General features: G+C 45.8%; 1 protein-coding gene across 1 annotated transcript in view; it reads left to right on the forward strand.

Annotated features, from left to right (window-relative positions):
• Positions 1-26945, forward strand: part of FLNB (filamin B) — a 139186-nt gene that overhangs the window by 40885 nt on the left and 71356 nt on the right. Inside the window, 3 exon segments of the mRNA XM_029243905.1 lie at positions 15663-15911; positions 18137-18234; positions 20647-20794. Coding sequence (XP_029099738.1) covers positions 15663-15911; positions 18137-18234; positions 20647-20794 — 495 coding nt within the window.

Genomic DNA, 26945 nt, shown 5'->3' on the forward strand with positions numbered 1-26945 from the left:
TGACATTCCACTTGCCCACATCAGGATGATTCCCCCCTCTTTCTACCAGTGGTCCAAATTGCTGGGTTCTGTCTCTGACTCTTCCCACTTGGCAATGCGTTGTTTGAAGAACATTTTGACATTAGAAGCGCTAAAGCAAACCCAGGGGCTTTCCTGGTGGTGCAGTGGTTAAGAATCCGCCTGCCAATGCAGGGGACACAGGTTCGAGCCCTGGAAGAGCCTACATGCTGCGGAGCAGCTAAGCCCGTGCTCCACAACTACTGAGCCTGCGCTCTAGAGCCCGCAAGCCACAATTACGGATCCCGCGTGCCACAACTACTGAAGCCCCTGTGCCGAGAGCCCGTGTTCCGCAACAAGAGAAGCCACTGCAATGAGAAGCCCACGCACCGGAACGAAGAGTAGCCCCCGCTCACCGCAACTAGAGAAAGCCCACACGCAGCAATGAAGACCCAGCGCAGCCCGAAATAAATAAATAAAATAAATAAATTTTTAAAAATAAATAAAAAATAAAGCAAACCTAGGAAGGAGGAGGCTGGTTTCAGCCTGGATTCCTCTAAATCATTGCCCGTGTTTAAGAATTACAGTTTTCTCAAGAACAGTAAGAGCTTTCTTAGTGTGGTTTTTAAGTTAGTTGGTTAACACCAGAATTTCATAAACACCGTGGTTAAGGGGTGTGCACCCCTTTGAGACTCTCAACTAGAACTGACCTTTGAGAACCTGCTTTATCTCCCTTTATCTGTAAAACTGGTTGCTTTCAAGTCTCAAGGTTCTAGTTTCTTAATTACTGCCACTGAAACAGTTGTAGATTAGAGAAAGCCTTAGTAACTTATTTCCTGTTGTCCTTTTGTGTCTCTTGTCTGTCTCCTTCACCCCACACCTACTGGTTTTATAAAACATAATCTCGCAGCCTATGGGAGTGTTCAGGAGAAGTGTTTGTAGAGATCTGAAGGGCAATTTAAGGTAGAATTACCAAAGTGTCTTCTGGAGACTACTAGTGCCCTTTGAGATAGTATTAAAAAAGTCCTCTAGGGGCTTCCCTGGGGGCGCGGTGGATAAGAATCTGCCTGCCAATGCAGGGGACATGGGTTCGAGCCCTGGTCCGGGAAGATACCACATGCCGCGGAGCAACAAAGCCCTTGCGCCACAGCTACTGAGCCTGTGCTCTAGAGCCCGCGAGCCACAACTACTGAAGCCTGCGCGCCTAGAGCCCACGCTCCTCAACAAGAGAAGCCACCGCAATGAGAAGCCCACACACCACAACAAAGAGTAGCCCCTGCTCTCTGTAGCTAGAGAAAGCCCGTGTGCAGCAATGAAGACCCAACACATCCAAAAATAAATAAATAAAATAAGAATAAAAATAAATTAAAAAAAAAAGAAAGAAACCTATTAGATAATATCGTGATTCAGAAAAAAAAAATGCCTCTAGTCCAGTAAAGTTGGGAAGTACTGTTCTCTTGGAGATTGTCAATGTACATTTGCCTATTAAAGGCTCTGAGAAGTCCTGCAGCAGTTTAAAATTGTTCAGTTCCATTTGTCCCCAGCTTATTTGACCACAGCAAGCCTTTTGTCTTGGAAAACCAGTTAACATCTAGTGCACTCTTTTCTAAGATGTGGTACTTGTGGGTACTCAAGATGATATATTAGGTGTTACATAACCTATGTTTAAAAGTTGTAACAGTTATGTTTTCACAAGTAGTTAAAAAAAACAGTGCATCATTCATTCATTCATTCATTCATTTGGCTAAGGGAAAAGGGAAAAGTGAGTTGATTTAAGGAAATAGACTCCTAGTAAATGGCCCAAGTGGTCAGAGGATAGGGCCAGGTTTCTGAGTGTGGGTTGAGGGACAGATACTCCTCAGAGCCAAGTTTAGGCAGAGCTGATGTTCTTGCTTAGGCAGGAAGTAGCTACTGATCCAAGCACAGGACTCGTTAGATGAACTGGTGAGGAAGACATTTGTCTGTGGGCTGTGTGCCTTCAGCAACGGTGGCAGCTGTGGTTGGGGTGAGGTGTTGGGTATTTAATGTGTGTCACTTGCTGGCCCTGCACTTGGACACTGTACCTCAGGAATGTTAGGATGTGTTCCCATTTTAGCAGCAAAGCTGACCTGCTATGTGCTTGGCCTGTTTATCTTACTGCCAGGGCCATTTATTATGGGACAGAGTTCAGGGGCACAGTGATAAATCTCTTTTAGGAGGATGATCTAATAACCCTCAGCATTTATTTCCTCCTTGACTTTTGCCAGTTTTGAAAGCCTTTGCAATACCATCACATCCATGTCTGGGTCTCCTTCTCTGCAGCCCCAGTCTGGTCTCCAGGCAGAATGGTCAATGCAGATTCTGGAGTTGGATGGCCTGGATTCAAATCCCAGCTCCACCACTTATCAGCTCTGTAACTCTGGGCTTAACTTATCATCTTATCAGTTTTTCCATCTGGAAAATGGGGCTAACAGTGGTATCTCATAGGGAGTAGTGAGAAGTCAGTTGGGGGATCACACTGGGCCGGCCACAGGTCTTCATGTATAAATAAGAGGCTGGGCCTCCGTATCATGGGAGGAACACTCTCAGGGTACCAGGGAAGGGGACGTGAAGGGATCAGGAAGGTGGGTGGTTGATTTTTTTTTTTTTTCTTTTTTTCTTTTGGTTGGCTTGAAAGACATGCCCAAAGGCAACCAGATGACTCCCTCTTCTTCAACATCTTCCACTCCTCTAGAGGACCAGCTGTTTGGAAGTGGCAGAGGCCATCTGAGGCATGGAGCTTGCTTGTCTGGGATGGGTGTATCTCGCTGAGGATGGGAATGTGTTTAATGGCCACGGTGTGAAAGATGAGCAGAGGAAATCACCACAAGGACAGCCATGCAAGCCTGAAAAGCCTCACATATTTGTTGATGGGTATCATGGCCCATTGTGAAGATCACATGTGGTGTAAAAAGATGAGAAACTGGCTCCCTCCTGCTTTCCCCACCCCCATTCCCTGCTCCTCTATCCAGAAGCAATTGCACTGTTGGTGAACAATTTCTCATCTCTTCAAGAGATCTTTCATGCATATATGAGCCCAATTATGTCATTACCCTGGCCACCCCTTTACTCCAATTCCAACCTTTCATCATTTGATAAAATTTGTCAATTTTCTCACATCAGTGCCTATAGAACCCGACAAGCAGTTTTGTCCAAATGAAGAGTTATTTAACATATACATTACTATGCTTCTTTCTTTTGGGGAATGTTTGTCAAAATTTATTATAAAAGTAAGGTGTATAGTTTAAATTAAAAAAAATTCAAACAACACAGGAGCACGCATGTAACAACAAAAAGAAAGCCCATCTTTGCCATCAGCCCAAGTCTTTTCTAGAGAGAGCCAATGGCACAGTTTGTTGTGCGTGCTTCCAGATCTTGCTTTTCAGACGCAGAGTCATGCCTTGTCAGAAACAGGATTGCATGAACAATGCTTTTCTACAAATCGTTCTGTTCCCTTAATATATCATGGAGGCCTGTCTCTGCTGGAGCACACATATCTTTCTCATTCTTTTCACAGCAGCCTGTTATTCTCTAGCATGGATGTTCTGTAACGTTTATTTAACCAGTTATTTGTGGGAAGCCATTTAAATTGTCTTCAGTCCCCTCCCCCCCATTATATTATAGTAATGAACTGCTTTAACGGTTAAAGGTCACTTTAATACCCAAACCCCTCTTCCTCCCCCCATTAGAAAAAGGAATCACGTTAGGGAACTTTCTTGAATACTTTGTGCTTCAAACTGAATTTTTTGACCTTGCATTTAATTTTTTGTCAGCAGTGGCCCAGCCTGGCCCCTGCAGACTTCTCAGGAATCTGCTGGAGGAGTCGGGGTGGCCTGCAGATTTTAGCAAGCTGCCAGTTCATTCAGCAGCTCGCTGAGCAAAAGAACATCTTGATTCTATCAGGCTTAATCCCGGGTCCCTGATGGGCTGGCTCTTGTGGTCATTAGCAAATGGAATGCTGTGTTAGAACGCTGAGTTCTGGGGTACTCGGCTCTGAGCAGTCTTGAATCAGAGTTGAATGGCGTTGAACCTTTCACAGTGCTAACGGGGCACCGTGAAGTCCCCACATGGGTGTGTGTTTGTAATATTACAGTGACATCATGGTAGTTGTAATAGTCCTTGCTGAAGTGGTGGCACCCTCGTCAGGCAGAATGCTACCTGCTTGACTACATTATCTCTCAATGTTTCAGTGAGGTGAGTCTAGTTATAATGCTTAGCTTACAGATGCGTCAGAGCAGGGCAGTGACCCACCCCAGTCCCGCGGCCAGTTCATGGCTGCGCTTGGGAGGGGAACCAGGCTCACTGAGTGACTTAGTGTCCCTGACCTCTGGGTTACTTGGCTACCAGTTATTTAAGCAAGTGAGCTCCCCTTTGTTTGAGTAGGTTCAGTCCTGCCCCCCGAGCCCATGTTCTTTACACGGGGGGTTGGTGGTGTGGAATTAATTTACAAGAAGGAGCCCGACGTTTGGGCTCTGTTGTGGTCAGGTAGCACGTGTGTCCGGAGGCCTCCTCATATAATCGTGGGGTTGAAGGTCCAAATTTAGGGGTACAAATTTGAGCCTTCAACTGAGCTAAAGACCTCGTACAGAGAGGAACTGTCGGGAAAATGGCAATATAGGTAAAGCGGGGACCGTGCCCCAGTATCTATCCCTTGAGAATTTCCTTTTCTCCAACCTCCTCCTCTTGCTGTTGGTAATGGTGAGAGCCAGCAGTTATAAATTATTTGGAATTTCTCTCAGCTTGGTTCCCATTCAAGACTTTAAATTGGGAGTTTTGTTCCTTTTATGACTTCACAATCTTTGGGCAGCCTGCCATTTCTATAACAGGCTCATATGAGTTGTAACATGAGGTGAGGTACCGGGGGGGAAAAATGCAAACTGATTTCTCCCCTTTCAGACTGAGGAAGTCACCTTGATCTGATTTTTGTAACAAGGCTCAACTTTTACAAGTTTGCGGTAGAAGGATGAATACCTATCCTATTGATTATCGTTATTATTTTTTAACTTTTATTCTTAATTATAAAAGGAAAAAAGAACCCTCAAGGGACATAGCCTAGCATGAGAGACAAAAGGCAAAAAGTTGTGTGTTTTTTTTCTTCTCTTTCTTTAAGCGATCTTCAGTGTCTTGCCTTGTGGGATAATGCCGGTTTACATTATAATAATGCTGTATCTCTTTGTGGAATATTTTAAAGCCAATTTAGCTTATTTTCTTACTTGAAACTGTAATTTGTATTAGGCACAGGGCCTGGCACCCAGTAGGCAGCTAGGAAGTTATTTGTTGGACGCAAGAACAGATGAATAAAGTGAGCTTTCAAGTACGTGAATGTCCTAATTTCTGTTTTCCAGGGAAAACACATGTTAATAGGTTTGGGTGAATAAGAGCAGAGCTGGGTCTTCTCCCATCTTCCTCAGTTTCCCCTGCCGAGCAGCGGTACATGCAAGGAGGACCTCCCAGATGCAGGGCCAGGGCCGTGATCTTTAGAATCCCCAGCTCCTAGGGTGCAGTAGAGGCTGAGCAAGTCATGGTTGAGACAAAGGAGACTAAAGGAGACTAAAATGATCCAGCTCTGACTCCCGCTTGTACCTCCCAGGTCTTGTGCTGTCACTTTCCATGCTGTCCATTTACCGTGTTTTTCTCCTAGAACCATGTCAGTTTAGGGATCCTGGGAATGATTGGGGCCGTTAGAAGTGCAGAAGCCCTGTCGGGTTCCCCTCCCATACACAGATGCTTACTGGCCGTGTTGCCCGGGGGTGGGTCCTGTCCCTGTGCACAGTCTCCTCATCTGTAAAATGTGAGTCATAACTGTACTTGCCTCGTGGAGCTGCCATGACGTAGTGAGTATTCAGAAAAGTAGGGAGGATAAGAGTTTGGGCTCTGGCAACAGAGAGAACTGGGTTTAAATCTAGGCTCTCCTATGTCACTTTTGGCAGATGCCTTCACCTCTGTGAGCCTCTGTTTTCTCATCTGTAAAACGGGACTAACCACAAAAGCCATCCTTATAGGCTTGCTGTGAGGGTTGCATGCGGTGATGCATGTGACCCAGAGGAGAGGCCTGGAAGAGAGAGCTGCTGTCGTATTTTGGCTGCTGTTGATGTCAGGAGAGGAGGTGCTTAGGAGTCTTTCCCAGTCGTGGTTCCTCCTGCCCTTACTCCTTTCCTTGTGGGCTTCCCAGTGGGCTGTGCATGTGTGCACAGCATGGACAGTGAGGTGTGTTTCAGATGGGGTGGCCTCGCCACATGACAGACTGAGCTGGAATTAAAAGGTGACGAGGCCCTCCATTCACAGCCAGCGTTTATTATTTCAGCTGGACATGTTCTCAGAGCGTTGTGGCTGGAAGCTGTGAGGGACAGACGCCTCCATCCTGAGGCCTCGGGAGCTCATGCTGGGGTTTACCCGCACCTCCCAGTGGCTGGACTCTGGGCTCCTTGACTCACAGGTCAAGCTTCGGAATCCCTGGGGCCCTTGGCCTGCTGGTTGCCCAGGAGAACCGTGAGACAGCAATGCAACCAGTTAGTGCACGGACCTGCAGCTTTGGGGTCAAAAAAACTAGTTTAGATACATTTTGGTGCACGTTTCTTTTTTCCTTCTATTAATTAATTAACTAATTAATTACTTTTTGGCTTCACTGGGTCTTCGTTGCTGCGCTGGGTCTTCGTTGCTGTGCATGGGCTTTCTCTAGTTGTGGCGAGCGGGGGCTACTCTTCATTGCGGTGCGCGGGCTTCTCGTTGCGGTGGCTTCTCTTTGTTGCGGAGCACGGGCTCTAGGTGTCAAGGCTCCAGTAGTTGTGGCTCACAGGCTCTAGAGCACAGGCTCAGTAGTTGTGGCGCACGGGCTTAGTTGCTCCGCGGCATGTGGGATCTTCCCTGACCACAGATAGAACCTGTGTCCCCTGCATTGGCAGGCGTATTCTCAACCACTGCGCCACCAGGGAAGTCCCTCTTTTTTCCTTCTTTCTTTAGCCTGTCTAACAAGGTTAGATTCCTTTTTCTAACTTTTCAGGGATTTCCCACTAATAGTAAGTGGGAAGAGACTATTTCCTAGGCCCTTTATTATACCCGTCTCATTTAGTTCAGCGGACTTCGTTGCTGGATATAAAGGAATTCTCAAAAGTGGTAACTTTTCAAAAGTGGCATTGAAAAGAAAGCCTGCTGGCTGATGCAAATGCAACTTTTTGGCCACACTGTGCAGCTTGTGGGATCTTGTTCCCCAACCAGGGATCGAACTTGCCCGCCCCCAACACACACACACAGTGGAAGCGTGGAGTCTTAACCACTGGATTGCCAGGGAATTCCCATAAATGCAACTTTTAAATAAAGGATACCTCTTAACCAGAAAGTAGGTGTTTGGGATAAATTACGAAACAGGGCACCATCACAGTATCTATGGTCTGAAAGTCCACCAAAAACTCTGTACCAAAATAAAAATAAGATATTTATGAAATAATTTGTTCTAATTATTCTTGGCAGAAGTCCGGCAAATGAGAGAGAACAGAAGCAATAGCTGGCAAAGCAAAAAATTTGAAGTCTGGGGTTATGCATAAGTAACGTGTTATGGACCTATAAACGAAATCTCAAATCAGGGATTTGGGAATGCTTACTCCATTCTCTTGCAAAGAAATCCCAGCCAGCATTTCTCAAGCTGTGCCCAGGGCAGGCATTGCTAATCTGCACAGTAATCTGAGCCTCTCTATTCCCCCTGCCTTGTTTATGGCAGGCATTGGTAATCCATTTCAGCAGTCTTTCTCACTGAAACCAGACAGGGCCTCAGAATCTTTCTCAACACAGTGAAAGAGTTTCACCTCATGTGCCAACACCACGTGCCACCCTTGGTCTATTGTATCAACTCTTGAAAAATTACTAACATGAAAAGGCCTTCCAAATGAACTCTCTTAACTGAACCCTGACATAGCAATATGTAAAATTTGTTAATTCAAACAGTTCTTTTTTCATCCTTGAGTAGTTCATGAGCAAGGAAAAGAATCGGAAATCCAGCTGACCCCAGTGCCCCGATCCACCCTTATTTTATTGTGGCCTGTATTTTATCTTACTGACAGAAATAAGAATAGGCCCATGTGATTTAAGGTCTTCAAGGCCCAGAACATCCTCTTATTATGGTTAAACTGGCGTAACGAAGAGATTTTTAGAAAAATACAGTGGCTTTTTTCAGGCTTCAGGTTGGCGGGGCACCCTATGCTGGGACCCAGGTTCCTTCCATCACCTTGCCTGGCCTCTTTTGGGACAGGTCACAGCTCAGTGACTGCAGTGCCAGGTACTCTGGCTGGCTGTTGTGGGGAGAGTGCTCAGAGGAGGCCCACCCACTGCCCAAGGCTTCTGCTGTCCACTGGTGACGCAACCGCATCACCGAACTGGGGAGACTGCGGGGCCATCTAGCAGGAAGCCACATGCCTGGGAGAAGGGGAGGGAGGGTTTTAGTGGCTAGAGAGTAGACTTTGCCATGGTATCCTTTAGTCATTAGAGGTGTGAGTCACCTGGTTAGAAAAGTCTGTCTTGTCCTCTTTAGCCCTTTGTTGGTTCCAGGCCCTGGAGAGAAGCCTTGAGCCGGAGGGGTAGGGGCAGGGGTATGTGTGGAGAAGTCAGCCTAGCCCCCTTCATCCTGCCAAGGGGTCAAAGTGCACCGTTCATCCTCTGGTGTGTGGATGCAAGGACTGTTGCACCCCCAGAAATGTGACTCCCGTTCTGGGCTGCCGACTGAGATGGTCTTCTGCATGACCTCGAGAACAAGTGACATCTGGACTTGTTCCTTTCTTTTTTTTTTTTTTTTTAATAAATTTATTTACTTTTGGCTGTGTTGGGTCTTTGCTGCTGCATGCGGGCTTTCTAGTTGTGGCGAGTGGGGGCTACTCTTCATTGCAGTGCACGGGCTTTTTGTTGCGGTGGCTTCTCTTCATTGTGGAGCACAGGCTCTAGGCGCGCGGGCTTCAGTAGTTGCGGCATGTGGGCTCAGTAGTTGTAGCTTGTGGGCTCTAGAGCGCAGGCTCAGTGGTTGTGGCGCATGGGCTTAGTTGCTCCGCGGCATGTGGGATCTTCCCGGACCAGGGCTCGAACCGGTGTCCCCCTCATTGGTAGGCGGATTCTCAACCACTGCGCCACCAGGGAAGCCCCTGGGCTTGGTTTTTTGTTTAAATAAAATTTATTTATTTATTTATTTATTTCAGGCTGCATTGGGTCCTCATTGCTGTGCACAGGTTTTCTCTAGGTGCTGCGAGCAGGGGCTACTCTTCGTTGCGGTGCACAGGCTTCTCATTGCAGTGGCTTCTCTTATGGCAGAGCACGGGCTCTAGGCACGTAAGCTTCAGTAGTTGTGGCACGCGGGCTCCGTAGTTGTGGTACACGGGCTTAGCTGCTCCGCGGCATGTGGGATCTTCCCGGATCAGGGCTCAATCCTGTGTCCCCTGCATTGGCAGGTGGATTCTTAACCACTATGCCCCCAGGGAAGTCCCTGGGCTTGGTTTTGACTGAGAAACCGAGGAAAGTGGTAAACTGTCTCCTTTCAGTTCAGGGTGCCCTCTTGGCTGACAATTCAGCCATAGTTTGTTCAGCTTGGGAAAGGAGGCAGGACGGAGGGAAACTGCCAAGCCGACCTGGGATGTCAGTGAGCACCGGGCTGCCGCGTGGTGCTGGGCTGCAGTGCGGGGTTACCTTGGGGCAGCTCTGCATGGGACGCTGCAAACAACCGATGCTGACAGGAAGCCCCAGCAAGCCCCAGCGCAAACTTGCAGGTCACCACCTGTCACTGCTAAGCCTTCCTTTTACCTCCTGCCTTTGCCTTGTTGTCTCAGTGTTGACAAAAGCATGTTGAAGTCACTGCTGGTAAGAATGATAGTAACAATACCAGCATTTAACAAAAACTGACTGAGTGGGGGTCTGAGTGCTGGAGGTGTATTATCGTGCTTAGTCTTCCCCTCAGCCCTGTGCTCCTGTTCCAACATTATCCTCGACTTATAGGCGCCCAGGGGTATGGATGGCTTGGCCAGGGTCCTACAACCAGTGTGGTGGCGCAGAGCCCATACCTGCAGAGCCTGCACCTTAAGGACCTCACCTCTCCTGCCTGCCCCCTGTGCCACGTGCTGTGTTGCCTGCTGGGGGTGCGGAGGTGGCCACAGTCTGGAGCAGTTTAAACCCTGCCGGAAAGGGCTGTGCGTGTACTTTTTGCATACACTCTACGCAGGCAGCACCACCCCTCGTAGAGCACTGGAGCTCAGCAGGCAGGGACGTGTGCCTGTGCCAGTGCCAGCCTGTCCCCCAAACAGCCAGGTGTCCAGGCTGCGGGATCAGCGGGAAGCTCAATGGTCCATTTCTGCCTTTGCACAGCTGACACCTTGAGCAGAGGAGGCAGACATGACAGGTGCTTATTTAAAATTTTTTTTCTGGATGTGCCACTCTGCTTGCAGGATCCAGGATCCTAGTTCCTGGACCGGGGACTGAACCCAGGCTATGGCAGTGAAAGCACCAAGTCCTAACCACTGGGCCACCAGGGAATTCCCGATAGGTGATTATTTAAGCACAGCTGTAGTTACACTGAAAGGAGGGCACACAGCCTCGAAGGGGCACTTAATAGGGGACCTGTTCTAGTTTTGCAGAGTTGGATGTAGAAGAGGCATTAGCTAGCTGGGGAGAGAGTTCTGGGCCAAGTGGGCTGAGGCCAGGGATCAAGGATGAGCCTGGGGCAAGGTGAAGCTTGGAAGTCAAGGAGGGCCAGACCGTTGGCTCACGTGGGCTGCTCTTTGTACCATATTCTCTTTCAGGAGGGTCCTGATAAATTATCAGTAGTTTGTGTTTTTTTTTGCGGTATGCGGGCCTCTCACTGCTGTGGCCTCTCCCGTCGCGGAGCACAGGCTCCGGACGCGCAGGCTCAGCGGCCATGGCTCATGGGCCCAGCCGCTCCGCGGCATGTGGGATCTTCCCGGACCGGGGCACGAACCCGTGTCCCCTGCATCGGCAGGCGGACTCTCAACGACTGCGCCACCAGGGAAGCTCTGTCAGTAGTTTTGCTCCTGGGCAGTTCTTTGTTCCTCTCTGGGGGTCTCAGACCTAACCTCTGGATGAACTGCTTGATTCAGAGAAGTGACATATTGAACATTTTATCCTCCTATTAATTCACAAGGTACTTTCTTACCTTTTGTTTCCTGCTTGCGTACAAACTGGGAATAAAACTTCTGGGCTTCTGGTTCTAGGAAAGAGTGGCACATGGCAGGTACTCAGATATTAGGTGAGTGAGAAAGGGAGGGAAGGGGGTAATTAAGCGCCTGCTGTGTGCCAGGCAGTGTGCTTGGCTATTAGAATTTCCTAACCCACCTTCTCCTTACTGCAGCCCTGTAAAGGTGGTGATTATGAATATTCCCATTTAGGAAACAAGGAAAAATGAGGCTCAGTGAGAATGAGCAGGTTGTAAAGTGGCATACCTAGTCGAGCTGCCGGTTTCAGAGTCCGTTCTTGCGACCAGTCTGCCACACTGCCTCTCAGAGGGTAACAGAGAGAGAGGACAGGGAGCAGGGTGTGTGGCAGCCTGTTCCCCAGGCGGCCAAGTCATAGTGCAGAGTATGGCCTTGGTGACTTGTCCCCAGGCACACTGGAAGGAGGTTTCCTGATACTCCTGCCTCTCCTGGATTCCTACAGCCACATGTTGGCTGCTTCTGACCCAGCAGCCAGCTGCAATATGATCTGCTGTCCTTAGCCAGGAGAGCAAAAATGAGGGATGGTGTCCCCCCAGGTCCCTTCTCCCAGGCCCCCAACCCCTGACACCCTGGCAACAGCCAGGAGAGAGGGTTGACCCCGTGAACGGAGTAGGAGCGCCGATGGTTGCCTGGGTCCAGCCCTCCTGGTAAAAGTAGAGAGAGGTAGAAGATCACCATCTCCCTTACCTGGTGGGGAACTTGTCTACAAAGGAGATGTTTCTAAGACGCTGCTGAAGATTGCCTAAAAGCAGCTGGTCTCCACCCATACTTGCACCCATTCCAGAATGCTGCTTAACAGGACTGGGAAACCCATGCGCTGAAATGATGTGAAAACACCCCATCCTAGAATTTGTAATAGCTTGAGTTAACTTTCTAGCTATTGGGGGCGGGGCGGGGGGGAAAGCCATTGCCCTCACTTGTCTGCAACTTGGGCTAATTTTAAGTAGTTCCAGAAGGTGTGTGTGGTTGGAGGGCCAGTGTTGTCGGGAGCCAGGACCAGTTACATGGGGATTGTGATTGGTTGAATTTGGGGAGGAAAAGCTTGTGGCCAGATTCCAACCCACTGACAATCTAAGCAGATTCTAGGAGGTCGGGCAGGCATAGTGGGCGTTGGCTTATTTTATTCCTGAAAGAGGCCCTTAGTAACTCAGGAAGGTGGAATCCTGCCTGAGAGGCTTCCAGCTGACCTGGCCTTTTCCTCCTTCCGCCTCTGCTGCATGTTTACACTTGACATAAACATCACAGAGCACGCTCACGGCTGAAAGTTCTGTAGTCTGCTGTGATGGTTACACATGGACATTGTGATGCTGTGTAGCATTTCATTTTCAAGGCTTGGGGAGCCTCCTACTTCATATGGGTGGGAAAGGGGAGGCATTTTGGGCAAGTCGCCATCTTTTTATTGTTCCAAGAGCTTGGTGAAGCATTTGAACTTTCACCTGTCAAAATCACTTTTGGAATGAGGACAGCTTCTTAGAATAGCAGAATGAAAGTATCATTTATCCCAATGAGACCTTAATGGGGGCTTTCCCATTTGGACACCCACCTTGAATTCACTGGAAACAGAAGTTCTGGGCATTGTATGTTTCATGAATTTGGCTCAGACTTTTACTGGGTCATATTTCCCCCAAATCTTTTTGAAAAAGACTCATGTCTCATTCCTTTAAACCAACATGTGTAAGCTGGGTAAAAATAGAGCAAACTGGTTTCACGTTTTGATTTATGGACGAAATCTGCAAGTTTGCCTTCGAAAAGCATTTAAAACATAACTCGGGGAAGTTTGAGCTTTGCAGACGGATGCCTGTGGCTGGATGAGACTCTGACCTGTTCAGATTCTGCCTGGTGCAAGACCAGACGTGGCCAGGTCCACCCCTTACGCGGATTAGCAATAAGCATGCACACGCTCTGCTTCTCCCCCCATCTCGCCTCACCCTTCTGAAGACTGCTCTTCTCCCCTTAGGCTGAATAAAGGAAACTGGCATGGAAAATGGTTTGACGTGGAATTTTTTTTACCATCAGTAGGTAGTAACTCAGTAATCAATAGCACTTTAAAGACACACTTGTAACGGGACATCTAATCCTAAAATTTCAGGCACAGTCAAGGACTGTCAGCTGGTCTAGCAGAATGAATTCCTTGGATACCTGTATTCTGTGCAGGGGTTCAGTGTTTCGTGTGCATCACCACTCCTTTGACCACAGGACCTCAGGAGCAGTGCTGGCTTCATGGTTACACGACCCGGGCAGCTATACAGAGCCCTGTGCTCAGGGGGCTTCTGTGTGCTTGGTTTAATGCTCTGCTGTTGCCATCTTGAAATTCTTAATACTTTTTGGACAAGGAATCCTGTATTTTCATTTGTCACTGGGCCCCGTGAGTTATGCAGCCAGTCCTGCTTAATAGCTAGTTATACAGTTCATTATGTAGAAAATCCCTGGGCACCTTAACTTTGAATGAGGATTGCTCGAATTTAGTGTGTCTGACCAACCAGTTCATGATAATCTTTATGCTATCCAGTTTTACGTGATCAAGTTTTGTTATGACTGACCTGCAACTGTGAAATTACCTTTGATTTCTGTGGGTTTGGGTGTGGGCTTTTAGGAGGGTTTTTTTTCTTATAAGAGGACATAACAATAAACAGTTTGATTTAAAAAAAAACTCCACCCTTTCAGTATTGAATGGCATGCCATTTACTCCTTAACAGCATGTGAGTTTATTTTTCACGTGGTTGTAGCTGGGTTTCATTAAGTACAGTTTTGGCGTGTGTTTAACCAACATTCAGGTGGCTTGCGGTGGGTGGGTGGGAGGGAGGGACAGGGCGTGGGGAGCTGCAAGGTGAAGAAGGCTTAGTTACTCCCCGTCAGGAGCTCGCATCCCTGGAGTGGGGGTGGGGGGGAGGCTGAGGAATGAATGGTTGTTGTCATGAGAGGACCCTGGTGTGGTTACACAGAGGCTGGTGGGAGTGAAGTGCACCATCTGTTAGATCTGGCCCTTGAATGATTATCTGGGGTTTGTCCTGCAGGAGGATGGGGTGAAGGGCCTTGTCATCATAGGGAATACAGAAGAGGTGGAGAAGTCCAGGGGGTTCACAGCAAGATGTGCTCCAGGAGTGAGGAGTCTGGAATGTGAAATGTGGTGGGTGGCAGTGACAAGGGTGGAAAAGCAGGCTGGGTGGAGGTTGTGTAGGTCTCTCAAGGTGCTACGTGTCTAGCGAGTTTAACCCTGGGCAGCAGGGACCATTGGTGAATGGGGAAGCACAGGGATACCTGACTAGAAGGATGGTTCTCGGGTTATGTGAACAATGATGGAGCTTCATGGCTGTTGAGGAAGCAGAGAGGGGAGGAGGGGCCACATATTTTGGGGGAGAGTGTAGAAAAGGATTTGCCAAGAGGTAGGGAGAGAATTGTTGTGGGAACTGCTCCAGGGCTTTGGAGGAGGAGTCTAAGATGATTCTGACATTTTCACCTTGGGGTCCTGGCAGAATGCGGGGTTGTAACAAAGGTTGTTTAGGGTGTAGGAAATGGAGAGACAGGCAGAAAGACAGATATCTTGGAGATAATGTTTGAATTTTGATGGGTGTAGATGGAAGTTGGAAAGAGGACAGAGAGCCACAGGGAAGCCAAGGGGAGTGGGAAGTAGAAACCAGTGGCAGTGAGAGTTCCAGAAGGGACTGGCCAGTGGCAGGGCATGTCCTGTTAAGCTGGGGGATGACTAGAAAAGGGGCCATGCCTTTGGCCAGTCACTTATCCTCCTGGCAACACTTTGCCCAATTAGATTAGCTTAACTGTTATGAATGACTAACTTGTCAGAGAAGTGAGATGAAAATGATTGATAACACCCAGTATTTGTGAGATCTGAGAGAAAATGACCTCTTAAACATGTAGATGGGGGTGTAAACAGAAACAACTTTTCATAGGGAAAAGATATCTAGGACATAGTGATTAGTGAAAAGAAAGATTTCAAGACTGATCATATAGTATAATATAAATTATAGTATAATATACTATAATTTATAGTATTATATAAATTCCGGCAGCAAACACATACACATATGTGTGCACACAATCTGGTAGACAGTATACTGCCAGGTTAACAGGTGGTTATCTCTGGAATGCAGCCACCTCTTGTTATTGTCTGTATTTCTGAAATGATTTCTTGAAATTAAAAAAAACCTTTTTATTATGGAAAATTTCAAATGCATGTAAAAATAGAGACAGTGGAATAATGCGTTTTCATGGACTTATAATCCAATGACACTGGTTAACAACGTTTTGGAATCTTATTTCATCTTTTCACATCCTTAAGTATTTTGGAGCAAATGCCAGCATTGCATCCCTTCACTCTCATATAGCTCAGTGTGGTTCTCTAACAGTTGAGGACTCCATTTACTTTCTTACAAAGAATGTGATTCATGCCTGTGCAACCCAGAGGCTTGACCAGGCCTGTGTCTCTCTGCTCAGACAGCAAAGCCATCGTGGATGGGAACCTGAAGCTCATCTTGGGCCTGGTGTGGACGCTGATCCTCCACTACTCCATCTCCATGCCTGTGTGGGAGGATGAAGGGGACGACGATGCCAAGAAGCAGACGCCAAAGCAGAGGCTGCTGGGGTGGATTCAGAACAAGATCCCCTACTTGCCCATCACCAACTTTAACCAGAACTGGCAAGATGGCAAAGCCCTGGGAGCCCTGGTAGACAGCTGTGCTCCAGGTAAGTGCCAATGGCTGCCTGAGCCATCCCTTCCGGAGGGGTGGGGTATGTGGACCCCTAAACCTCTTGGTTTTTGGTGGGAAAGCTAGGTTTGCTGTGATTGGTCTATTTCTCCTGGTTTTTAGCCCATTGTAAGATAACTAAAGGAACTAAAAATGGCTCCGTTTGCCTTTCTGATGGCAGGTCTTATAGGTCTATCCATAGACTTGTTGAATTATTTACGCAAATTCTGAATGAATATGCCTTCATGCTCAGAGCAGAACTTAAGTTCGGCTTCCAGACCCCAAGTCCTGCTTCTTCTCCCTCTTTCCACAGTTGGTGCCTAGTTTCCCACTGGCTTTAACATGTGCCCTATTAGGTGGTTTGGCATGAAAATCTAAAAACTTTTATTGAGTGGAAAGTACCAGTCTTTGTCAACCACTGGGTTGACTATATATGGCTTTCTCTGACCTTTTCTTTCTGCATTGCTGTGAAATAGTGCTTGGTAAGGATCCAGTTGGAGCCTTTTCCACCCTTGATGGGCTCCTCCTTTCTGAGTGGTTGAATGTACACCAAGGTAGTAATTATCCTCACTGGAGGGTTTAGATTGATGGGTAGAGTTTGCTGATACACTCTCAATAGAAAAACCAGAGCCTGTGTTTATGTGCACGTCCAAAATTGTTTTTAATAAAAAATCTGCCCAAATAATCATATTTTCCATTTACTGATTGCTCTGTATATGCTGAGCATGTTGGTATTAAGTAAGCTAGTGGTTCTCAACACGCTCAACTAGCTGGTGTCAACTGGATAGGGAAGGAGGGCTGGCCCTAGGCCCCAGTCTTCCTTGAGAGCCTGTAAGCTGGTGTCATCCAGAAGTAACTCAAAGCTCAGCATTAGTTCATTTCCCAGGGCCCTCTTTCTTGCTTCCATGCAAAGACACATTTTAGGGTGCCTCTTTCCAGTTTAAACCTGGGGATTTTTACTCCAGCCCTATACTTCTTGTGGTTACAAAGGTTTTTGAGATAATTCTAGGTTTAGGCCTTTGAGCAAGTGAATGTTGTAAGTACACAGGATGTTAGTTCAGTCTTCTAGGTACATCCAGGATTGTGATTGTGATATTGTAACTTATAATACGAAATATATGTTTGGTTTTTGTCCCCTTTCCTGGCACAGAGCTCCTAAAACCCTTGGAATTTACTAAGCGAAAAGAGCTGTGGTAGTGGTGTCGTTCAGCCATGCCTGAGTTTGTTAATGAGGTGACTTTTGGAATGCCCCAAAGGATGGGGGCTGGATGTCGGGGGAACCAATCAGTGATTAGAGGGTTGGAACTTTCTCCCCTGTCCCCTGACCTCCAGGAAGGGGAAAGGGGATAGAGGTCGAGCTAACCACTAATGGCAGGTGATTTAATCAGTCCAGCCTGTGTAATGAAGCCTCCATAAAAATCCCTGAGCTACAGGGTTTGGGGAGCTTCCGGCTGGTGAACATGTGGTGGTCCTGGGGTGGTGGTGTGCCTGAAAGGACATGGAAGCTCCTTGCCCCTTCTCCCACCTTGCCCTATGCATCTCTTCCATTTAGTAAAATCCTTTTATAATAAACCAGTGACCCAGTAAGTAAACTGTTTTCCTGAGATCTGTGAGCCACTCTAGGAAACAATCCAACCTGAGGAGGGGGTTGTAGGAACCTCTGATTAGTAGCTGGTTGGTCAGAAGCCCAGGTGACAAATCTGGACTTGTGATTGGGCTCTGAAGTTGGGGTTGGAGGAGCCTTGTGGGACTGAGCCCTTAGCCTGTGGGTTCTGATGCTGTTTCCAGGTAGATACTGTCAGAATTAAGTTAAATCATAGGACACACAGCTGATGTCAACCCCACACATTTGGTGACCAGAGCACAAAAGCGTGAGTGTGATGTGCCCAAAAAATCTCTGCTGCAAAAAGGTACCAGGCCCAAATGGTTTTACAGGCTTTGTTTGTTCATTTATTTACACCACACCCTTAAGGAATGGATAAATTCCTCTCTGAATGCAAGAAGATAACAGCCTGAAGAAGAAATCTCAGCTCAGGCAGAATAGTTTCTACCTTGGCATACTCATATCTGTGATACTTTTGGCCCATAAAGCATACAGTTCACTAAAATTTTTGGAAGAAACTGTTCTCTCAAGAGACTGAGTGAGTTTAGTTTAGGCACCTGGTTTCCTTTAACCTCTTCAGTCAGTTAATACTAACAGCATCTTTTGTGTGATGTTAACAGGTCTGTGCCCAGACTGGGAATCCTGGGATCCACGAAAGCCTGTGGATAATGCACGAGAAGCCATGCAGCAGGCAGACGACTGGCTGGGTGTCCCACAGGTATGTGTAGAAGCATGCGTGTCCCACGATGCTGTTTCCCCTGATGCTCTGTGGATGCCTTTGGGTCTGGCAGGCAGTCTGACCTCCTCAGTGGTCAGCTTTCAATGAGCATTGTCTGTGGCTTCTCCCATCTTCCTCAGTTTACCCATATTAATAGGTTCTCATTGACTTAGGTGCTTGTAGATCCCCTAAAGATCTTCACTGTCACATGTGACAGATTTTCTAGTATTTTTTTTTTTTAATATTTATTTTATTCATTTATTTATTTATTTGGTTGTGCCTGGTCTTGGTTGCAGCAGGCGAGCTCCTTAGTTGTGGCTCACTGGCTCCTCAGTTGTGGCATGTGAACTCTTAGTTGCGGCATGCATATGGGATCTAGTTCCCTGACCAGGGATTGAACCTGGCCCCCTGCATTGGGAGTGCAGAGTCTTAACCACTGTGCCACCAGGGAAGTCCTGAATTTTCTAGTATTTCTGTTCCAAAGATCACAAAGGCCATGTCTGGATGCCAGACTGCAAATGTGGACCTTAACCATAAGAAATTGCCAGTATTTGACCATTTTTAACCTGTTAAACATTTTTTAAAATCCAATATCTTCAAGAAAGTCACTTAGAACTTTTTAAGAAATTTAAACCAGGATAACTCGCCATTAATGGAAAGTGTTTAAGAATTCATATTGCTCATAATCCTAACAAAGGAATATAACAACAGAACTTGGAAATTGAATATGTCTTGGATACCGTCTACAGTAGCCACGTTGCTTAGTTGAGGTCCAATCTTCTAAGCCCTTCCAAGGAGTTTAAATAGCAACCCCTGACACCGTGACTCCCATGTTCAAAGACTCAATCAAGAAAAGTTGTGGGTAGCCAGTGCCAGGGGATGGATGACCTCATTACAGGCTCCATTAAGGTCTTGAGTTGGTATTCAGAGCTGAGTTCAGTGTATTTGTAAGAGGATCCCTTGGGAGGTAGAAAATCTTGCCTATATTTCTTTGGTTTGGTTTTGGCATCATGTCTCTTCTCCAAGGCTCATTCCTTGGCTCTTCCACCCTCAGGAAGTGGTATGATATGTTTTTCATCTCCCCTTAAACCAAAACCCATCTCCTTTTGGCATTCATGTGATGTTGGCAGTGTGTAAAGTTGTTGAAGGAGCTGCCTAGGAGAAATGCCAAATCAACGTACATCCTACATTTTACAAAACGTATTGGAGGCGACTGTACCAACCCAAATAGCTGTTTTGTTGCTGCAGGCTAATTATCAGAATGTTTCCTCTTTTCTTTTTTACCATGGAGTGGGGGAAGCTGGGTACATATGTTGTTTATCTGCATTTGGTTGACCTGTTCATGAGACAGAGTCTTCTGAGGAGGTGTGGCTTACCTCTTGGTGGCAGGAGAAGTTTTTGTGCTGTTTAGGGCTGGGTCAGCTGGTGGAACTGGGACTGTGACACCTTCAGGGAGGCCACCTGTCCAGCACAGGTCAAATCTTGCTCCTAAGCTGAATGTCAGGAGAAAATTTCCCCTTTCCTATTTTTTAAATGGCTTTTAATGTATTGAGACCTGTCTTAACTCAGGCTGCTATAACAATACCATTGACTGGGTGGCTTAAACAACAGACATTTATTTCTCAGTTCTAGAGCTTGGGAATTCCAAGATCAAGGTGCCAGGAAATACACTTCTTGGTGAGGGCTCTCTTCCTGGCTTGCAGACAGCTGCAAACTGCCTTCTGGCTGTGTCCTTACACTGAGGTGGAGAGAGAGTGAGCTCTAGTCTTTCTTCCTCTTCTTATAAGGGCACTAATCCCATCGTGGGACCTCCACCCTCATGATCTCATCTCATCTAGACCTATTTACCCCCAAAGGCCCTACTTCTTAATACCATCACACCAGGGATTAGGGTTTTAACATATGAATTTGGGGAGGACAAAACCATTCAGTGTATATTACAAGAGCACATATCTAATATGTCATTGTGTTATCTCTTTTTGGTTTTATTTTTTTATTAGTAGCTGAGTCAATAGAAATGCAGACAATGGATAAGAGCAAAGAAAAAGGCCAGTTTATCTATGCACTTTTTGGTAATATGCTTTAATCCCACGTGTTCTTTTTCTTCTTCCTTACTTGATATAGCTTATCTTTTCTGGAAAAAGGAGTGAGTGGCCTTTTTTTTTTTTTTCAGGGTGGGGAGGTATGAACCTCTGGAAATTACGTATAGAATTGTCTGGAGAGGGTCCTCAGCTTCCAAAGGGGATGGTGACACTTCTAAAAGGTTAAAAAAAAACAACTGATTTTGCCATGCCAGTTTGATGTAGTTTCACTTTATTGAGAGTAGTGTTTGCTTTAAGAGATTTTTGCAAAAACTTCTATAGTTGCAAAGTGATACGCTCTGGGTGCTCATCTACCATGTCGTTATTCTAGGTCATCACTCCTGAAGAAATTATTCACCCGGATGTGGATGAGCACTCGGTGATGACTTACCTGTCCCAGTTCCCCAAAGCCAAGCTCAAGCCAGGGGCTCCTCTTAAACCGAAACTCAACCCCAAGAAAGCCAGGGCCTATGGCAGAGGTAAGCACTGGTCATGTTGGATTTGAGGCTTGTCCTCTAGTCTTGATTATTGAGAATCAAGAATGTATAGGCTTCACGGGCTTCCCTGGTGACACAGTGGTTGAGAGTCCGCCTGCTGATGCGGGAGACACGGGTTCGTGCCCCGGTCCGGGAAGATCCCACATGCCGTGGAGCGGCTGGGCCCGTGAGCCATGGCCGCTGGGCCTGCCCATCCGGAGCCTGTGCTCCGCAACGGGAGAGGCCACAACAGTGAGAGGCCCGCGTACTGCCAAATAAAAAAAAAAAAAAAAAAAGAATGTATAGGCTTCATACTTAAAAACACCCCAGGCCTCCTCTGTCAGATGTTTTCTACCTAAAGGTCCATTTGTTTATGACCATCTTTTTCTGCCTTGTGAATTTAGGCTTTCAGAAACGCTGCTGCTTTAATGTGATGGAGACTGATGAGTTTGTTGCTTTGTGACTTGGGTGCAGTAACCCTGGGATGAAGAAAGGACTATTGTTCCCATTTTTCAGATGAGGAATCAGAGACCCAATCCACAGAGGAAAGGGGAGGTCGGGGTGGAGGGAAGAGGGGGTGGGGGAGGTCCCCCAGATTACCATGGTGGGGTGGGACAGGAGCCTGGGTCTTCTGGCTGCTGATTCATCTCTCCTTCGGTTATGCTAAAGCTGCTGCAGGTTTCCAGATGCAGTGGGAGCTATTGTTAACCCCTGGCAGATACTTCCTTGCTAAGACATCCTGTTTATGCTCTCCTAGCCAGCTGCCAAGGAGTGTTCTGCTCAGACCGTTAGAGTGGGTCAAAGGCATTTTGAGGAATTTGGTTTTCTGGTTGGCACCTGACTTAAAGCACATCAGCTTTTTTAAAGAGAACAGTTGCATTTCAGCCCAGTGTGGGTTCTGGTAAAGATCAGTACAGCAAGATGCAATATGTTCCCTTTTCTGTGGCAAGGGGGAAGAGTGCATTCTATTTCTTCATTTTCATAATTACAGTTAGGATAACATTTACACACACAAAGTATTTTGTATGTCCTCTCCTAGAATCTACAGTTCTTAACATTCTAATGTGGTCTCTCGCCCCATGTGTGTATGTGTGTGTGCAAGTGTGTGATTGTTGAATTATTTGAAAATAATTTGCTGGCATGGTAACAATTCATTCCTCAGTGCGTCAGCCAAGTCTCTCGTAAGAATAGGACATCCTCTTTTGTAACCACAGTATTCATTATCACACATAAGAAAATGAACAATAATTTCACAACAACTAATATCCAGTTTATATTCAAATTTCTCTGTTGTCCTACGATTGTCTTTTACAGTTTTTCTCATTTTACACACCAAGATCTGATTAAGATTCACTTTCTACATTTGCTTGTTATTTTACCTTAGACTCTTAATCTAGGATAATTTCCGCTTTCTTGTTTTTTTTAAAATGACATTGACTTTGTAAACATCCAGAGCTCTTGTCTATGTACTCATTCCCTTTGAAGATAGCATTGCCCTACTTGGCATCAGCTTGGTCTCTCTTTCTTTTTCTTTTTTTTTTTTTTTTTTTTTTTTTTTTTTTTGGCATGCCACGAGGCATGCAGGATCTTAGTTCCCCAACCAGGGATAGAACCCATGCCCCCTGCAGTGGAAGTACGGAGTCTTAACCACTGCACCGCCAAGGAAGTCCCAGCATCAGCTTAGTCTTGAGATGACACACGACCAGGGCAGTGATGCTGACCGTGTGCTGTTCTCAGCCTCAGTATCCAAGTCCTTCTCATCTGTCTTTTTAGCGTGATTTAGACCAGAGGACAGACAGTTCTGGAAGAGACCCACTTACCGTTTAAAGTCCTTTTGGCAATGAGGTGGGGTCTGTGCAATCATTTGTGTCATATGGAGACTGGGGACTTTGTTTGAAGCCCTCCCCGCAGTGCAGTCAGTTGAAGGTTGGCATGTCCACACTTGCTTTAAAAGTGCTTCTCTAAGCTATAACCAAAGACGGTGACTGGAATAAGGAATCTGATTTGAAAGGTTATTCTTCCTTAAAGGCAAAAAAGCTGCAAACAGCCAAATCTCCTGTCAACAAAATTGGTCAAATGGATTGAATCTCATCAAGGCATAAAGTGCTTGTTTGCAATAACCTTATCACTGGCTGTCATGTTTCCCCATTGTTAATATGAAACGGTTTCCTTTCATGGTGCTGTTTTCTAGAAAATGACCTCTTGCTGCAGTCAAGGAATGTGGCTAGTCATTGCCGTTTCCTTCATCTGCCTCTTTATAAGTTGTATGCACTTAGGTAGGAAACATATACACACACATATGTATGCATATGTGTGTATTCTTTGCATTTTTTTGTTGTGGTAAAATACGTATAACACAACATTCACTAATTTAACTATTTTTAGATGTACCATTCAGTGTCATTAAGTACATTCATACATTCACTGTGTTGTGAGACCATCACCACTATTCATCTCCAGAGTTTTTGCATCTTCCCAAACTGAAACTCTGTATCCATTAAACAGTAACTCTCCATCCCCACCTCCCCCAGGCCCTGGCAGGCACCTTTCTACTTTCTGTTTCTATGAATTTGCCAACTCTAGGTACGTCATAAGTGGACTCATACAGTATTTGTCTTTTTGTGTTAGGCTTACTTCATGTAGCATGGTGTTTTCAAGGTTCATCCATGTTGTTACATGTATCAAAATTTCATTCCTTTTTAAAGCTAAGTAATACTCCATTGTATACATATTCCACATTTTGTTTATCCATTTTTCTGTCAATGGACATTTGGGTTGTTTCTACCTTTTAGCTATTGTGAATAATACTGCTGTGAACATGGGTATATAAGTATCTGAGTCTGTACTTGCGGTTTTGGGGGGATATACCTAGAAGTGGGTTGCTGGATTATATGGTAATTCTGTGTTTAATTTTTTTTCTTTTTAAGTAAGAAGACAAAATGGTCATTTTAGGGAGCAGGGCCACATGTGAGGCCACATGGGCAGCACCTTAGATATTACGTTGTCCATGATGAGACAAGGGGAGGGACAATTTGTTCTCTCCTATGTGGCCATATTGTTTTATTTCTGCCAACAGAACCAAGGCATAGAGAACATTTCATCTTCTAGTTTCTAAAACGGTTGGTAGGTTTGGTTTTATTTATTTGTTTGTTTATTTATTTATATACAGTATGTACTCTTTTAATTAATTAATTTAGTTATCTATTTTTGGCTGCGCTGAGTCTTCATTGGTGCGTGCGGGCTTTCTCTAGTTGCAGCAAGTGGGGGCTACTCTTTGTTGCGGTGCGCAGGTTTCGCATTGTGGTGGCTTCTCTTGTTGCAGAATATGCGCTCTGGGTGCACGGGCCTCAGTAGTTGTGGCTCACAGGCTCAGTAGTTGTGGCCACGGGCTTAGTTGTTCCATGGCACGTGGGATCTTCGTGGACCAGGGATCGAACCTGCGTCCCCTGCATTGGCAGGCAGATTCTTAACCACTGGACCACCAGTGAAGTCCCTGATTTTTTTTTGTTTTTTTTGTTTTTTTTTTTTTGCGGTACGCGGGCCTCTCACTGTTGTGGCCTCTCCTGTTATGGAGCACAGGCCCTGGATGCGCAGGCTCAGCGGCCATGGCTCACGGGCCCAGCCGCTCCGCGGCATGTGGGATCTTCCCGGACTGGGGCACGAACCCGTGTCCCCTGCATCGGCAGGCGGACTCTCAACCACTGCGCCACCAGGGAAGCCCGGGAAGTCCCTGTTTTATTTTATTTTGGATGTTGATCAGGTTGCAGTTACCAGCCGGTTAGCATTTGCAGATCCATTCACTGAGACCCATTAACTGAAAGGAGAGAGGGCCAGGGTGAGGTTAATCTACAGCCACAAACGGGTCTTTGTGGTGGGATCCCTTGTGGAGTTCGGTATGTTGAAAGTGTGAATGCATGAGCTAAGCAGAAACCTTTAATGAAACCTGTGTTCTGTATGGAGCAGTTGCTGTATAGTGAGCCCTCAGCACACTTCGTTCTGAATAATCCTAGGGAACAGTTGTTTCTCTGCACGGTAAGCATTAGCTCCAAAGGAGTTTACAGAGTGTGGAACGTGGTTCAGCCTCTAACCAACCATGGTTAACCAGGGTAGACAAGCCCAGTCCCTGGCTTTGGACAGTGTGCAGAGTAGGTCGTTCCTCAGGCTGTCAGAGTCAGATGGAGCGGGTATTTATAAATACTTAAATCTTTTTGTTAAATGACCCAATCATTATGTAAATTTTAAGCAAAAGAAAAATGTAGAGAGACTTCTCTGGTGGTCCACTGGTAAAGAACCTTCCTTCCAATGCAGGGGACGCAGGTTCGATCCCTGGTCAGGGAACTAGGATCCCACATGCCACAGGGCAACTAAGCCCACGCACCACAACTAGAGAGAAACCTGTGCGCCGCAACAAAGATCCCGCGTGCCTCAACTAAGACCTGATACAGCCAAAAATAAATTAAATAAATAATAAATAACTCTTTAGGGACTTCCTGGGAGTGCAGTGGTTAAGAATCCACCTGCCAGTGCAGGGGACATGGGTTTGAGCCCTGGTCCAGGAAGATCCCACATGCCACGGAGCAACTAAGCCCGTGTGCCACAGCTACTGAACCTCTGCAGTAGAGTCCGTAAGCCACAACTACTGAAGCCCGTGCGCCTAGAGCCCGTGCTCTGCAACAAGAGAAGCCAGTGCAGTGAGAAGCCCATACACCACAAACAAAAATAAATTAATTAAATAAATTAAAAAAAAAATTGGAGGTATTTCTTTCCAGCCATATGCCGAAATGAGTTCAGACTCTATATTTTCTTCAATTTGCATTTCTTACCTAACAGGGTATGAACATTATCTTGTTATATAACAATCTATCACCAATTTTTCTTAAACTAGGTTATTTATTGGAAACCTAATGTAAATCCAGGTATAGTAACAAATGACCCAATGTCTTCAACAGATCAATGGCTGAAAACTTCCCAAATTTGCCAAAAAACATAAACCTACAGATTCAAGAAGCTGAGCTAAACCCAAGCAGAATACACACACACACACACACACACACACACACACACACACACACACACACACACACACCAAGCCACATCTTAGACAGACTTCAAGAAACTAGACAATACAAGCTTGAAAGCAGCAGGAGAGAAATGACATCTTACGTATGGTGGAAACATAAAATGACAGATTTCTCATCAAAAATCACAGAAGCCAGAAGGAAGTGACACAACATTTTTCACGTGCTGAAGGAAAAGGATTGTCAACCCAGAATCCTATATCCAGGGATAATATCCTTCAGGAATGAAGTGGAAATAAGACATTCTCAGATAAAGGAAAACTAAAACCATTTGTTATGGGCACATCCCCTAAAAGGATTGGGAAAGGAAATTCTCTGGACAGAAAGGAAACAATGAAAGAAGGAATTTTGGAATAACAGGAAGAGAGAACGTGATAAGCAAAAATATGGATAACTATAATAGACTTTCTTCAAAAACCACAAACTACCAAAACTCAGCCAAGATGAGATAGATAACCTGCATGGTCCTATATCCATTAAATAAACTAAATTTGTAATTTGAAAGATCTTGGGAAAGAAATCTCGGCCCAAATGATTTCACTGGAGAATTCTACCATACATGTAAAGAAACATTAACACCAAATCTACACAATCTCTTCCAGAAAATATGAGAAGGGAATGACTTCCCAATTCATTTTATCAAGCTAGTTTTGCTCTAATAACAAAATCAGACAATGACAGTGCCAAAAACGAAACTGCAGACCAGTATCACTCATGAGTATAGATGTAAAAGTCCTCAATAAAATGTGAGCAAATAAAATTCAGCAATATTTAGAAAGAATTATATACATCATGACCAAGTAGGGTTTATTCCAGGGATGCAAGGCTGGCTCATTATTAGAGAATCAGTCAACATATATTAACGGGCTAAAGAAGAAAAATCACGTGATCGTATCAACTGACATAAAAAACATTTGACAAAATTCAGTAGCCATCCATGGTAAGAACTCAGAAAAAAGAGGAATAGAGAAGAACTTACTCAGTTTGAAATTTGAGTAGCCACCCCAAAAAACCTACAGCTAACATTATAATAGTGAAAGACTGAACATGTTCCCTAAGATTGGGAACAAGGCAAG

The sequence above is a fragment of the Monodon monoceros genome, unplaced genomic scaffold (genome assembly GCF_005190385.1).
Source record: "Monodon monoceros isolate NGI ecotype Baffin Bay Population unplaced genomic scaffold, NGI_Narwhal_1 Super_Scaffold_3, whole genome shotgun sequence".
NCBI lineage: Eukaryota > Metazoa > Chordata > Mammalia > Artiodactyla > Monodontidae > Monodon > Monodon monoceros.